The sequence below is a fragment of the Cyprinus carpio genome, chromosome B7, assembly GCF_018340385.1.
Source record: "Cyprinus carpio isolate SPL01 chromosome B7, ASM1834038v1, whole genome shotgun sequence".
NCBI lineage: Eukaryota > Metazoa > Chordata > Actinopteri > Cypriniformes > Cyprinidae > Cyprinus > Cyprinus carpio.
In genome coordinates, this window is record NC_056603.1 from 19,468,396 (window position 1) to 19,484,511 (window position 16,116).

General features: G+C 35.2%; 1 protein-coding gene across 2 annotated transcripts in view; it reads right to left on the reverse strand.

Moving 5' to 3' along the window:
- Positions 1 to 3,176: 3,176 nt before the first annotated feature.
- Positions 3,177 to 16,116, reverse strand: part of pias1a (protein inhibitor of activated STAT, 1a) — a 43,228-nt gene continuing 30,288 nt past the window's right edge. For both annotated transcript variants that reach the window (XM_042727749.1, XM_042727750.1), the window contains exons 3-14: positions 13,755 to 13,839; positions 13,544 to 13,591; positions 13,355 to 13,445; positions 13,039 to 13,173; positions 11,633 to 11,738; positions 7,383 to 7,456; positions 6,447 to 6,607; positions 5,562 to 5,692; positions 4,834 to 5,020; positions 4,591 to 4,730; positions 4,447 to 4,487; positions 3,177 to 4,345 (exon numbers count right to left, since the gene is read on the reverse strand). In XM_042727749.1, coding sequence (XP_042583683.1) covers positions 4,052 to 4,345; positions 4,447 to 4,487; positions 4,591 to 4,730; positions 4,834 to 5,020; positions 5,562 to 5,692; positions 6,447 to 6,607; positions 7,383 to 7,456; positions 11,633 to 11,738; positions 13,039 to 13,173; positions 13,355 to 13,445; positions 13,544 to 13,591; positions 13,755 to 13,839 — 1,493 coding nt within the window. In that variant the 3' untranslated portion in view covers positions 3,177 to 4,051. The remainder of the gene's footprint in view (positions 4,346 to 4,446; positions 4,488 to 4,590; positions 4,731 to 4,833; positions 5,021 to 5,561; positions 5,693 to 6,446; positions 6,608 to 7,382; positions 7,457 to 11,632; positions 11,739 to 13,038; positions 13,174 to 13,354; positions 13,446 to 13,543; positions 13,592 to 13,754; positions 13,840 to 16,116) is intronic.

A 16,116-nucleotide genomic window follows, 5' to 3' on the forward strand; every position in this document is an offset into this window, starting at 1 on the left:
TTCATAGTATACCATTATGAAATAACATAGGCTACATTATTATTATATTTTTATTTTATATATGTAACAAAGTAAAGAAATAGGCCACTTAACAGTTTGTACACAGTTCAATAGCTGTCCAGTTAATAGCCTATTCATATCTTATGTAAATATTATATATAAGATTTATCCAGAAAAAAATTAGATATGTCAAAGTTACTAAACTTGATTTACAGTCGATTTTACCTATAGCATATTCTTATAAATCAACAGGCATTAAATGGTAATAACCTCAGAAAAAGAATCATGACTAAATAGCTGTCAATACATAGCCTAGGTAAAGTTATTTGTAAGATCTTGCCACCTCTCTGTAAGTTTTCACTGCCATCTGCTGTTCACATTTAAATATACAGCAGTTTTTCTCAAGGCTTTTGTCAAGTTGCTCAAGTTGACTGTCTGTCACATTACAGTATATGAGTACAGCCTGATACTGACAGCTGTCGCAGGAGCATTATTGCATGAGACAGTTGGAGGAATCACAGAAATCTATGCACTTATTTTAGGATTTATTTTAAAGGTAGAAAAGATTTACAATGTTCATGGCATTTGAAACACCAAAATGACTGGTGGGCTACAGAACAAAATTGAGAGAAACCATAAATAAATAACCTAATGGAGAGAGGTGCTTTAAGATAAAGCATAAAATGAAAACGTTTTATTTATATATATTTACATTTATATATATATATATATATATATATAATATATATATATATATATATATATATATATACATTTAGTCATTTACCAGATGCTTTTATCCCAAAGCGACTTACAAATGAGGACAATGGAAGCATTCAAAATCAACAAAAGAGAAATGATATGCAAGTGCTATAACAAGTCTCAGTTAGCTTAACGCAGTACACATAGCAAGGGCTTTTAATAATATATATATACTTAATAATATATACAAATTGAAACATTGCATATAATCTAAATCAGGTCTGTGTGAATCGAAAATGGGTTAAAGCCTGTTGCCCCAGATACAGTGGCTGTGATTCTGAAATATTACCAGGCACCTGGTTAGTTCTCAATTTAGAATCCTCACCTTTCCACAGATTGATTCCGGCTTGACTGACCTTTATCACTGAGCACTATGCCATTCAGCTCAAATGGGTTATGTCCATCTTACATTGTGAGTTACAGCAAGATAAAATAGCTGAGCTATTCAGCACACATGTAAAGGAGTGTAATGTCCAAATTCTTAAATGTACTATAAGAAATATAAAATTGTATACACATCAGCCTGTTTGTTTTTTTAAATCAAGACAAAAGCCAGTTAACTCAATGCATTTTATTACATCTAAATGTCTCTACATAAACATGTAACATTCAATAGTTAAACAATTTCTTTCAATGCATGTAATAAATATTTTTTTCACTTAGTACTTTATACAAACTGACATTGGTCTACTGTACAATATGTCTTCCACATCTTAAAAATCTTTTTTCTTTTCTTCTTTTCATAAAACATGCCACATAGACACAGAGTGGATGAAATTTAAGGCAGTGAACATAGATGTCAGCTTACTGAAATGGAAAATAAAATAAACCTGGACTTTGACACCAAGTCCATTCATAACACAGTTCTGCGTCTAAAATATATAAATTAGTTTGTTGTGAAGTTGTGGATCCAACTTTAACACATAAATGCACATCACTGGAACATCCAAGTTTGCACAATGTTTGCCTTCCATCAAGAACAAAAACATGTACACATGCTTTCATACGCTCATTCATACACACACAACCTATCCCTTTATCAGTCATAAACAAAAATCAACAAATTAATAAAAAATTGTATCGTGTTTGTCATTGAACCATGCCTGTGAATCCCTGGTAACAAATATTGTCAAATACATAATATCATGAGACAGACACACAGAATCAAAGGACAAGAACTGTCCAGATTTACTTGTTAAAATAAAGAGTCAATCATTAACACTGCTAGAGATCTAACAAGTACTCAATTTGGTATTAAGGATTCTGCAATAACAGCATATGTATTTTTGTCTCAGTCATTTTTATCTCATTAATTACTTAACCAATTACATTTCAAACCAATCCTAGAGCCAAGAAATAAATCAACTGATAATCATCTAATACTTTCCTAAGAAATGTAGGTTAAAAGGAGGTTTAGAGGTCAAAGGAAACAACAAAACAACAAAACACGATAGCTAGGTTCTGTCACACGCAATTACCCCAGTCCCAAACCCAATTAGGCTTTGAAAGGAGGTCTGGTCAACACACTGAGAGAGCCACACCAGCAAACACACACACACACACACACACACACACACACACACACATTTAGATAGCCTTATATATTTATATATATATATATATATATATATATATATATATATAAATATATATATATATATATATATATATATATAAAGATTTTAACAATTTCTAAATAAACTATTTCCATTTTATTTTTGAACAAATTTTTTCCCCAATCTTCTTTTCTTAAATTTTCTTTAAACAAACAAACAAAAAAAAAAAACCTTTGCAATAAACTTTCTGTGTTAATCCCAATCAGCACTTGAAAGGACATCCAATAGGATTATTTGCTTAGAAACACCAAGTCTGTAGATAAGAGCTCCACATCTGATGGTTGACATGAAGAATAGATTAATATAGGCTAACTAAAATACATAATAACAGGTCCATTCTTTCATGCACAAAACACACTCACACAAGGCACACGTGACAAAACAGAAGAAACGATGAGTGGCTTTAGTTTTCCTGTACAGTACCAAACACAGATGACCTGACAGACAACAACTGAACAGAGACCTCAGTCACTGCATGAGGTTGAAACAAACATCTATGAGCAATTACACACCAACACCAAGGACATCGTAACCTCACCTTCTACGCCACTGCAGAACCTCCAAACAAATCATTCCTTCTGAAAAATTCAAAAAGAGCGGGACGGAAGGAAAGGAGAAAGAAAAAATGAATGAACAATCAAGCATGGTAGCCACAAAAAAAAACAAAGAGTGTAAATCCTTACTTTCCACACAAAGTCTACATTTAAGTTCACTGAACTCACAAGCTCTCACTCTATAATCTTCAACACTAAACAGTGTTCTTTTGGCATTGAGCAAGAAAATATGGATGCAAAATTGTTAGAGAATTACATTGATTTAAAAACAGTCATGAATTACATTTCACATAAGAATCATGAGGTCAGACATTGGCAATCTGTAACAATGCTATTACTTCCAGTTGTTAACCTGAATGTAAAGGAATGCTTCTTAACGGCCCATCAAAATAAAGAGAGTGTTCATCAAAAAATGATCTAGTCATCCTTTACTCTCTTCCAAACCTGTATGACTTTCTTCTGTGCAACACTAAAGAATGTTTTAATGGGGTCTAAAACAACTCTGGACCCCACCGACTTTCATTGTATGGGGAAAAAAAACACTGAAAGTGTCTTCTTTTGTGTTCGGCAGAAGAATTTACAATATGAGGTTGTGTAAACGATGACAGAATGTTCATTTTTGGGTGAACTTTCCCTTTAAAAGCATTATATAAAATAATCCTGCATGTTTAGGGGAAATGTTATGGACTGGCAAAGACAACAAGATTTGCTGGGAAGAGAGTCGGGCAGACCGTCCGATCGCAGCCATTGTGCCCTGTGGAATCAGACAAAATATAGACGATTACAGAATATGATGGGTAAAGGATATAAAAAGTGTTCATATTATGTTAAAGAGGTTGAGACAAAGCTGTAAAAAGGAATAAGAGCGTCAGTTTCCCAGGAGACAAAATCCAAAGTAATTTTAGCAAGCCAGAGGGGGAAAAAGAAAAACTCTTTCAAGTTTACATATACATTAGATTGCTAGATAGATAAGTATATACAAAAGTAAAACAAAAAATATATTTGTTCTCTGTACACGGCAACGATTATCATCGTTTACAAAAACACCCTTCAGTCATCCTGTATGTCCTGTTTTCTTCCCAGTGTTTGGAAGTCTCTTCAGTCAGTTTCGGTCCTGGGTCAGTCTAAAGAGATGACGTCTGGGATGGGACCGTAGATTGCAGACGTGGGGGCTGATTCGGAGGTGGGGCGTGGAGCGGGTGGATGTCCGAGGCTTTCCCGCAGGCTGCTGGAGGACACCAGGCTACTGCCGGTGCTGCTGCCATTGACGTTAATGGGAGGGAGGTTGTTGCTTACGGGGGTAGAGGGAGGGTCCAGGAAGAGCTGGGACGAGCCGTATGGGAGAAAACGACTCAGGAGGAGGTCGTGATCTTCAGAGGCTGATGCGGCTGCTGCCATCACCATGTTGTAGTGCTGGAGAGACAGCAAAAAAAAAAAAAAGAGAAACAGAAGATGGTCGCTAGAGTAGCTACATCAAGTTTAATTGTCAGACCAAGAAAAGTTTGGATTGTTACCTGATGATTCTCTCCTTGTAAAAAAGGAAAAAAGTTGAGATCTGTAAGAGATAGAGGTCAGAGATAAATCAGCACAAATGCTGAAGCTTAAACAAGCACATTTTCCACATTAAACAGTCTCCTAATGATGTTTGGGTGCTGTACCTGACAGGTCAGTGGGTGTAGAGTAGTAGTGGCGGTAGTCCTGAATGAGGGGAGGAGGTGGGGGAATGTAATTGGTATCCACCTGAGGCATGCTGGGAGTTCGACTCACAGGAGACGCTTGTCTGTGGAGATTTAGTACCCTGTGAACACGCCAACAAACAAGCTAGCTTGAGTAAAACCTTTCACAACACCCACCCATAGAATGTTATTTGTGCATATTTGTTTGGTTTTACTGAAATGTACCCATTATCCATCTGAGGAGAGATGCTAGATAGCGAGGGGCAGCTTTTCTTCTGAGGAGGTTCTTCATCGTCCTCTTCTTCAGACGAGCTGTCAAGAGTCAAATCAATCACCTCCACTTTTTTGCTGTTGCCTCCACTGTTGCCGTTTGTTTGAGAGTTCTGCTCCAACACTGTTGTACGACATCCACCTGATTACACACACACACACACACAGCAGACTGTAAACCAAATAATTTCAGGGTGTATGTTCAGTTTATATAAGCATGTATATTGCTAGGTGGGATGGCATTTCTCAGGGAAAGGTTAATGTCACATTCATTGTTTGCCACTATCGACCAGATCAAGAAACACTCAAGAAACATTTCTCATAATTCAAATGAAAAGCTACTATGAAAGCTGTTTAACAGTTTTGTATAAACCTTTTTTTCATGATACACTGATGAATAAAAAGTTCAGTATTTATTTGAAATTATTAGATTTTTTGTAACAATGTAACAGTACTGACACTTTTAATAAGTTTATAATAATAAAAGTTTTCATTTCTTTCACAGAATTTTTTTAATTAAAAAAAAACTTTAATTATCAAAATACAATGCTGTGCTTAATTACTGCATTAGGGCTTTCAAGATGCCTTAGACCAATTCTCAATTTTCAAGAATGCACCCAAAACGCATCCTGCAGCACTTCCTCAACAATATGAGGAGATGATCAGCAGTAACTGGGACTGACCATCAATGCCATTGTATGAAGCCGACACCTCCTGCACTTCCTTTTTCGACCTCATGGGGGCCCAGTTGCCATCTTCTTTGAACTGGATTTCATCACAATCTAGACAGCTGTTCAGAATCTCCATAAACAACCTAAGGATGGACAGACAAATTGGTAGAGAAAAGGAGAGGAAAAAGACACAAAGGATAGATTAGGGAAGAGAGAATGTAAATTTAGATCATTCACTCATTGGAAAACAGCTGGAAAACTTCATGCAAAATCAAAATTATATTAGAAAAAATAAATGTGGGTTTATATTGTTACATAAATATTTTGACCACAACTATATATGTGACCCTGGACCACAAAACCAGTCATAAGTAGCACTGTATATGTGTAGCAATAGCCAACAATACATTGTATGGGTCAAAATTATATATATATATTTTTCTTTTATGTCAAAAATCATTAGGATATAAAGTAAAGACTATGTTCCATGAAGTCATTTAGTAAATTTCCTACCGTAAATATATTAAAACTTAATTTTTGATTAGTAATATGTATTTTCTCGTAATATTAGTAATGTGATTTTCTCAGTATTTAGATTTTTTGCACCATCAGATTCCAGATTTTCAAATAGTTGCATCTCGGCCAAATATTGTCCTAACCTTTAAACAAACCATACATCAGTGGAAAGCTCATTTATTCAGCTTTCAGATTATGCATAAATCAATCAAAAAATTGGCCCTTTTGACTGGTTTTGTGGTCCAGGGTCACATATAAATAAATGTGTGTGTGTGTGTGTGTGTATATATATATGTGTATATATATCACATAGGGTAAGGATGGTAAAAACAACTTAATTTCTTGTTTTGTTCTGTTCTGTTCTGTTATTGTTCTGCATACCCATCAATGATGAGATGTTCATAGGGTGCTTTTTTGTCACATACAGGACACACCCATGTGGGCTTCTTTTCATTCATCTGGATGTAGAGCGTAGCATCAAAACACTGCAGGTGTGAACACGTCAACGCCCGACACGGAATCATTAGCCGCATCTTTCCCAGCTGTGTAACACAAACAAAAGCTGAGACAGTCATGAAGGACTTACACACAGACATGCCACATGGAAAAAATCCAGGCAAACTCACACACATACTGTACATACATACATAAACAGATGTAGACTTGGCCACAGACCAAAGAATGAAAAGAGAAACATGAACAAAACTTATATAATCATGGCAACATACAACTGACATTAAACAGCCTAATTGTTTTAGACAGATTTATGAGTCATAATATATAAAACACTCTGAATCTGATTTCATTTTGAGTTTAAAATAAAAAATGTCAGTCTTTACTTTGTGTGATCTTTACATTGAAACACTAGAATCTTAAATAATAATATGTTATAAAGCTCTGGTTCTCATAAGGACTTTGTAAGGTCCTATAGCTAGTTGCAACAGACTTGTCAAGAGAAAAAAAAAAGCCTTAGTGATAATTAGTTTGGAATTGTAATTAAGAATTTTCTTAGCTTAAGAGGTTTGTTGCAGCTGGTCCTTGGGCTTAAACTAACAAGAAGACGAAGAATTCCTCCAAAAATAAGCGTTATTGTGTGTGTGTGTGTGTGTGTGTGTGTGTGTGTGTGTGTTACATTCATTTGTATAAATATATAACAAAACACAGTGTACCCGAGTGATCAGACAAAATAAGCGTTATTGTGTGTGTGTGTGTGTGTGTGTGTGTGTGTGTGTGTGTGTGTGTGTGTGTGTGTGTGTGTGTGTGTGTGTGTGTGTGCGCGCATGTTTAACCAAGTGATCAGACAAATAAGATGCTTACCGGACATAATAATGAAACTCTTAGGCTGGTGGTTGCTATTTCACTGTCAGGGTCTGCCGTTAACTTTTCCTTTACTGCAGGGCAAAAGCACACATTAGCAGCTGAAAACACACAGAGATCTTTACAACTGCGTTGCTATTAAAAAATGAGTTATTAATACAACTGGAGGAATGAAAGAACAATATGGTCACATTTAACCTGGCAATAATAAAGTTCTGAACACTTCAATTCATCATATTCACACCTTCACAACCATTCAGAAGGTTGGGATTAGTAAGATTTTTATTTCTTTTTTAAAGCAATTATTATTATTATTATTTTTTTTTACTATTTATTTATATTTTACAATACAGTATGGATACATTAAATTGATATAAAATCACAGTAACCATATTTATAATGTAAAAAAAAGTTGCCTGTTCTGAAACTTCACAAACAATCCTGAGATTTATCACAATTTTCCCTAAATATTCAGGAGCACAAGCACAATTGTTTTCAACATTAATAATAATAAGAAATGTTTCTTGAGCACCAAATCAGCATATGAGATTGATTTCTGTTGTATCATGTGACACTGAAGACTGACATAAATTCAGCTTTGCCATCACAGGAATAAATTACTTTTTAATATATTTTAAAATAGAAAATAGTAAATTAAAATTATTATTATTATTTCAAATTGAAATATTATTTCACAAAAATACTGCTTTATTTCAATTTTGATTGTCTTTAACAGCGTTGGTGCTGCTAAGAAAAAAAATAATAATAATCTTACAATCCGCAACTTTTGAACAGTAGTGTGTATTTATTAAATGGGTTATCATTGGACAAATATAATATTCACAGCCATAATCTTCACCATTACACTTTAAAATATTTCTAAAACACTTGTTTGTATTTCTCAAATCATGTGAATAAATATTAGTGCTTCAGAATTTGATTGAGCTGCCTCAGGCTGCTGTGCTGTAGCTTGTTTACAACAGGGGCATCAGGGCGTTCTTTCAGAATTAACAAGCCTCTTCACACAGTTTATAGGTTGCTACATAAAATTTTTAAGTATCACGGAAAGTTTGAAGGGCAGACAAGAACAAAGAGCAATCTTTGTAAGCAGAACTGGGATGCTGCATTCTGTCAGTGATTAGATCAATTCTAGATGAACTATACAGAACACCTTGCTATACAGAATAAAAGATTCTGCTTTATATACACAATCAAGCACTACTTAGTCTTGATAGGTTTAAGAAAATGACTACTGACTAGTCTATGGAGTAGGGCTGGGCGATATGTCAAAAATATCTTATCGATAATCACCTTTTAAAATATCGCCTACCTAAGCCCCACCTCCACCATGCCCCGCCGAGACAACACTGCCGACATGCACAACTCACACCATGATGAGTTTGGTCTTAATTATTACCACAAAGTTTGGTTTTACTTTTCTTAGTTTGTGCTAAAACTAACAGAAAACATTAGCTTTGCTGTTATTTTGGTGTTGCTAATAATTTCCCCTCTGTTCTTATTAAATTTGTTTGAAATTAATTTTGTTTTGTGAGGAGAACTGTTGAGGAAAAATTATAGAACCCAATTTTAAGTTCATCATGGTGAAGCTGGTCATTCTGGCGGTGATTGTAATAATGATAAATGCATGTTGATGTCATAATAATGTCTTGAATAAAATATGCCTATTTTCCGATGTTTCTCTTTCTTTCTGGCATTATTGCCTGTGTAGACACAGTTCATGATGGTAAGTTTAATTTCCTTAATTATAACAACTGCAGCTTTGTTTTTAAACTTGCAGTCAAGCTATAACGTATTTGATATTTATCATGTATGAGTTAAATCATGCAGGGATTAAAAACGAATTCTGAGCAAAAACGTTAAGGTTTTTTTTTTTCTTCCCTTTCCGGTAGCCCAACAATTAAGTTGGTCTCTCTTTTCCCCCTTTTAAAAAAAAAAAAAAAAAACCTCTATTTATTTAGAAGCAGGGTAATTTTAATTTCCTTTTTGTATTGTAATTTTTATAATTTTATTTTATTAATCAAAATTCAACGTCCTCAGCTTAATTTTGGGCTGCCAAAACACTTATCTCGCAAATGACTAAAAAATATATAATTTAGCCTGATGTCTTCACCGTTTGCAACAAAATTTTATAGTTTTGTTGCAAATGACTTAAGAATTTATAATGCTATATCTCAGCTTAATTAAACATAATTATATTATATACACGGTTTAAAAAATCTGTAAAAATACTGCACTGAAATGTGCGCTGAAGGAATTTGCGTATTTTAAAGGGGTCCTATTATGCTCTTTTACAAGGTCTTGATTTTGTTTTGGGTGTGTACTAGAACAGGTTCTCATACTAGGTTGTTCGAAAAACATTATTTTTCTCATATTTTACATTATTACAAAACTTCTCTCCCGGTCTGGCATGAACAGCTCGAATACTTCCTGTGTCAAATGAAGGCCCACCCTTCTGAAATCCGAAATGTGCTGTGATTGGTTAGCTGGGCCAGTGTGTGTTGTGATTGGCAGCACTCGGTGCCTGCTCGGGAAATGTCCTGCCTCTTACCATAGCTGCCTGCCTGCTTCAGTGAAATACTGCAAGAAAATCAAATCAATTTGAGCATGATTTTAACCCAGATGATTGTAACCACTCTAAGTTCGTCAGCCTTGGGAAAGCTAAGGCGTCTCCGACTTTGTGATAACACTCGTTGCCTTCTCTAGTGCAGCTCAATCAGGGCTCATCCCATTCGGATCTTTGTGGATCTTTGTGATATCACAAATCCCGGAAAATATTCGTTGTAGTCCAAACGAGTCATTCCTTGTAGTTTTAGAAAAGTAATTTCTGTTAAATAAAATATCTTCTTTTGAATTGGACTTTGAGCTTTGCAACTCTGCAGAGAAACAAATGCAGTGCTTCTTTTTGTCTTTTTTCTGTTTAACCATCATTATACAGTCTGTTTTAATAAATATTCAGAAACAAATGCAGTGCTTCTTTTTGTCTTTTTTCTGTTTAACTTTATTAAACTACAGATCAAAAATAATAGACCTATACCCTAAATAAGGATAAATTATAATGGAACACATCTCCAAAATAATCGCATACACAGATGCACATTACAGTAGTCAGCACTGAACAACAGGCAAATGAAATATAAATGGAGGTGAATCAGTCAAGATCAGTGAGGGATTCTCTTTTCTTTTGTTCTTTGATTAACAGACTGGCGGCAGCGGCTGCTGTCAATGCATGAATCCAATACACCCTTGTTTTCTTTCTTAACTCTTTACATTCACTTTAGACATAACCGATTGTTGAGCGTGAGTGAGTGCAGAAGTGAGTTCTATTTCTTCTTCTTGCAGTGGCATCTTTTAAAATCACAAAGAGCTCAGTCCATTGTTCGTGTGTATATAAGAGGCGGCTTTTGTGCGTGCGCTTTGTGTGTATAAAGAAATCAAACCTAACCTAATCACCTAATCTTTTGAGCGTGAGTGAGTGCAGAAGTGAGTTCTATTTCTTCTTCTTGCAGTGGCATCTTTTAAAATCACAATAAATGCGCATAAAGAAATCAACCTTACCTTACGCATCTGATCTGATTTCCGAATGTGGAATAGCTTTTCCGTTCCCAACCCTCCTGCTAAATATTTTATTCTTGCATGCAAAAAGACCTGACTGTTGACATCGACATCTCGATACTTACGGAGACATCGAAGATATACGATAATATCGTCATACCGCCCAGCCCCACTATGGAGCACAATTTTTAAGGTTTTAAATTGGATAAAATAATACACCAACTAATTATAATTTATCTTTGCTGCGAGGTAGGAATAGGGGGACAAAGAGACTATTTCTGTCTGAATTAAACTAGCAATAAAAAACTCCGTCTTCGTTGCCATCTTTAGATTAGATATCAAGAAAAAAGAACTAAATTAAAACTTAACAGAGCTGTTCAATCACCGAAGTCCTCTTTCAAAAACTTTACCAAACACAAATTTAACAAAACCTACATCAAAAAAAAAAAACAAAATTTGAAATAGAAGTCTTTGGCAACAAATTCTTTACTTGACTTTATTTTAATGCATCCTTGCTGAATAAAATAACACTAGTCTAAATCAAAAGTGTAAATCTGCTATTCTAAAACCCAATGGAAATTCCTGTGGAAACCCATAGCTTAAAAATGATAATTTTCTCCAGGTTTTAGGACAACAAACAGAACAGCTTTATTTCTCTTGGGAATGTGCATGCTTACTGAGTGCTCTGGAGTGATCTGGATTTCTGATGCCTTTAGCCCGTAGCCTCTGCAATAGCATTGTAGAGGACAGCTGTTTGACCAGGTACACCGCCATAGAGTAACTCTGAGAAAACAATCCAACGATTGATTCATTACTAGAGACACATTGGCATCCCACACTTCAATCCGAGCAACATTTTGTGATATAGTAACATCTTATTAAAACAGCATGCAGTCTATATATATTTTAATGCAAGTTAATATGCGAAATATGTAATAATTTATGGAATAACTTATTAACCATAACATCACAGTGAGACAATGCAATACTAATGCTAGGATATAACAGCGTGCAAAAACCTACTGCAGAGAAGAAGCGTCTTCTAGGCATCATTTATTTATATTTTCAGGTCAGATCTTACATCATTGTTTTATCAGTGCCATATGAATAGGTTCTATAATAAAGAGCCCTTAAGATTCAGTGAGAAGGTACAGCTCATATTATTTTCACGACTCCTGAGCAAGAGTGAAAAATTTAAGGAATCTACCACAGAGAGTGCCAGGATTGCTCATTGCTTGCCGAGGCAAGTTATACGATAAGGAATGACATCATTCATGAGGCTGAATATTATATGTAGGTGCAGTGATGTATTATGTGCAAGAAGATGAATATGTTAGCTAATAGGATATAGGGATCTGTGGATGAAGTAATGAAATCCTGTCTGCCTACAGTAGTCTCAAAGTTAAACAGTGAGGGTTTTTTTGTTTTGTTTTTTCAAAATCTTTTTTTAATATGCATTAAATGCTAATGGACAAGAGCATTCATCCATCACAAATGCATTTCCAGAACATATCAAAGGTAAATGAGCATTCACAAAGAACACAAATTATTTCAGATAATATATAAACCTTTAGGGAAATATTTACGATTAGCACAGACCACAACACAGAGAATAGACATAAAGCATTTAAATTACTAATATGCAAGTTTATAAATTTCTGTTTGATGTCATATCCATCAATACTCTACAAAAAGTCTTTTTTTTTCTGAAAAATGACTGAAATAAGGGCATCTGCAAGAGTGATTTTTATTTTGATATTCTTTTTTTAGCTGTGCCTCAAAACTCCACTCTGAGAAAATACTAAAATACTACATACATGCTGACCTTTTCACACAAACTGCATTAAGCCGATGCTATAATTGACCATCAAGTGACTGCAAATGGCTGCAAGACACGTATGGGGAGCTAAAAATAAATGTTGATTTCAACAAGAGCTCCTATAATAGGCTTGCTTGATTTGACTTATTAGACCACAAATTACTTTCCATCTTTTCCCATAAAAGGTGAAAAAAACATTAACAAACAAATGCTGCAGTACTTGTATTCACAAATCAGGAGAGGGAGGGATTATTATTAACTTACACGTCCAATTTCTGAGGTCCAGGACACTATGATGGTGTTGGGGACAGTTGTGGACAGTCTGATCAATGAGGTAATGTTGATGGGTCTGCTGGGCCTCTTTGGTTCCACACCATTTTTGGTAGGAGGCAGATATCCCTGGTGAAAAACAATAGGCAAACAATAAATGATGAGCTTGTGTATTTCAGTCAAATAAAAATATAAAAAAAATTTTTTTTTAAACAAACAGCGTTTGTCAGACGCCAACGGTGTCTCGACCATGTGTCTCAGTTTAGAATGATGGACAGATGGACAATTGAACTGTAGTAGTTTAACTTACTGGGAGATTACATGGTTTCCCATTGACTTTAACGCAAAGATTAGGGGGGAAGTGGTCCTCCTGAGGGCAGCTTGTCTCTGATAGACAAAACCTGGATTAAGCAGAAAACAGCAGGCTAGTGCTCTGAAGTTTTATACAGTATCATATTTATGCAAAACGTTTCAGTGTATGAACATGTGAATAACGTACCGTAACTGAACTTGCACTGTAAAGTCACATTTGGTCCCCGATATGTCTCTATAAAGAGAGAAATTGGAAAACTACTAATTTGAGATAATAAATGAGTCCAACATGACACACAATCAGTGCCTTATAGACACTCCTCTTCTTATTTTGGGATTTTGCTTTGTAACATCATTATATCATTTCTGAAGGAAATGTTATGAATAAACAGACTTACATTGAGCTGCTGACTTGTTGGACCTGCTGTGGCGTCAATGCAAATGCAAAACATGTTTCCTGAAACCTCTGGCTGTTATCTGAAGCTGCAGAGAGAAAAAAAACACTACACTGTAACAACCTTACATAAAACACAATTTTTCATAGTTCACATTCAATGCTTACTGTGAACAAAATCCAGCAGAACTGTAAATGACTTTGTGCTGAGTGAAAGTTCCATCTAAGGTTTGTAGGCTCTGAAAAATCTCTGAACAAGTTTAAATATGCAAAGTATTTCGACCAATCCTAATTATTTAGATAAAGTCTTTTTAATGTTTCATTCTCAATAGCAAAGCAAGATTCTTATCCTCATAATTCCACCCATATGTGAATCAAAGCTCGAAGAGTAATGTTACAGTCTTCTCCCCCAACTCTGATCCACGTCCAGCTTAAATAACATCAATATTCCTTCAAAACAAACTTTTTCTGGCAATGCTCATATCATTCCCACTCAGTTCATTTCCATTGTCATCGAAGGGAGATACTTGAGCTGTTTTTTTCCAAAGGTTCAAAGACAAGATAAACAATGTGTCAGAAACCATTATGGTCACAGGCGGCACTCTAAAATGGTTGCTATGACAGAGTACATGTTTGAAAACTAAATACAGATTATGTGAGGATTATTACTGGTTAGAAACATTTGTTGTTGCGCTACCAGATTCAGCCTGCAACAAGTCATGCAAGCCTTTAGGGACTATGCTGTTAATTACAATCAGTAACAATAAGAATGCTATAATAACAGACTGCAAATCACAGATCTGCATATTTCTGATAAAGGTAAAACTCCAAGCTTCAAGTCCATTTAGAGATAGAGTATTTGGTCTTGCCAGGATAAATGTGCTACACTACTGCCAATACATTTACATTTACATTTATGCATTTATTAGACACTTTTATCCAAAGTGACTTACAGTGCATTCAGGCTATACATTTTTTTTATCAGTATGTGTGTTCCCTGGGAATGGAACCCACAACCTTTTGCATTGCTAATGCAATGCTCTACCACTGAGCCACAGGAACACATTTAGACAGGTGGAGCTGGGGAAGGTGGAGGACAAGTATTTGAATGTTGAGCAGCAAGCTCATTGGCTGCTGCCTGATGCAACAAAAAAGAAAGTGAGTAAGGACCTGTTGTATTTTCAGTGTGATTCACTGGCAAAAAATGATCAAACACAAAATAAACAAGTTAAAGATGAATTTGACTGATAAAATCTAATTCTTTGATTTCTCAAAATCAAAGTTTTTCCAAAAGTTCTACAGATTTGCGATAACACAGCTATTTTGAATTCCTTTGGCCACAATAATTGTGTAATGGATATCTGGCATCCTGGCAGCCCTATTTTAATAAACCAGCTGTGGTTTCTGAGAGAGCTGGTAAACATTAGAAACATTAGAAAAGCTAATCATGTGACAAAGGGAGAAAATTCTCTCTGAAAGTCAACTACCGCGTCATTTAGTAACTGTGTCATTTTTTCACTTTTGCACTCTTACACACAAACAAAGATAAAGAACGATCCAACTAATCCAAGTGCTCTCATCCAGAGAAATCTTCCCTAAAATAACATTCACTGCTACACACTGACACAAACTCAGCCAACCATCGTCACACCAGTAATTTAAATGTCTCTTAGCGCAGAGGTTCAGTTTTTCAAATCATGTAAAACTAACACAAGCAATACACTCACAGCTCATTTCCCTCTTGATATCTCTTGCTCAGCTGGAGTTGTAATGCCTAGTGATGCAACAGACATGTAATATACTTAAAAATAACAAAACAAAAATAGACAAATAGATGCAAAGCTTAAGATTGTTTTTATACAATGGTTCCACTCCTTGAATTTGATTGGCCAAACTGTGTCCCAAGACTCCTGATACAGAGTACAACAACACTGTAATGTTCATTTGCACTGTCTGTAACAGCGCATAACGCTATGTTTGTTACGTGTGTTTTCAGCATTCCACCCGAATGGCACTGAGTGAAATCTATATTCTAAATGTACATTTAAAAGTTTTTCACAATAAGAAATATATAATATTTCTGTGAAGAGATACTGTATTTATGATAGTTTTCTATATAAAAGCGTTTTAATTATAGGACACCCCTCTTAATGTATTTTGCCACTCTGAAATGACGTGTCCCGCAATGTTTCACTAAGGGTCAAAGAAAATCCTCAAGATCACTGCCTGCGCTACAGTAGTGTTGTTTGGGGATGCGAAGAGTGAAAATTAGACATCAGAACACACTGATTATCATGCTTTAACAGCAAAAACATTGAGAGAATCAGAACCTGTGCGACTGAAGAAACAGAAAAGTACTGAAGGAA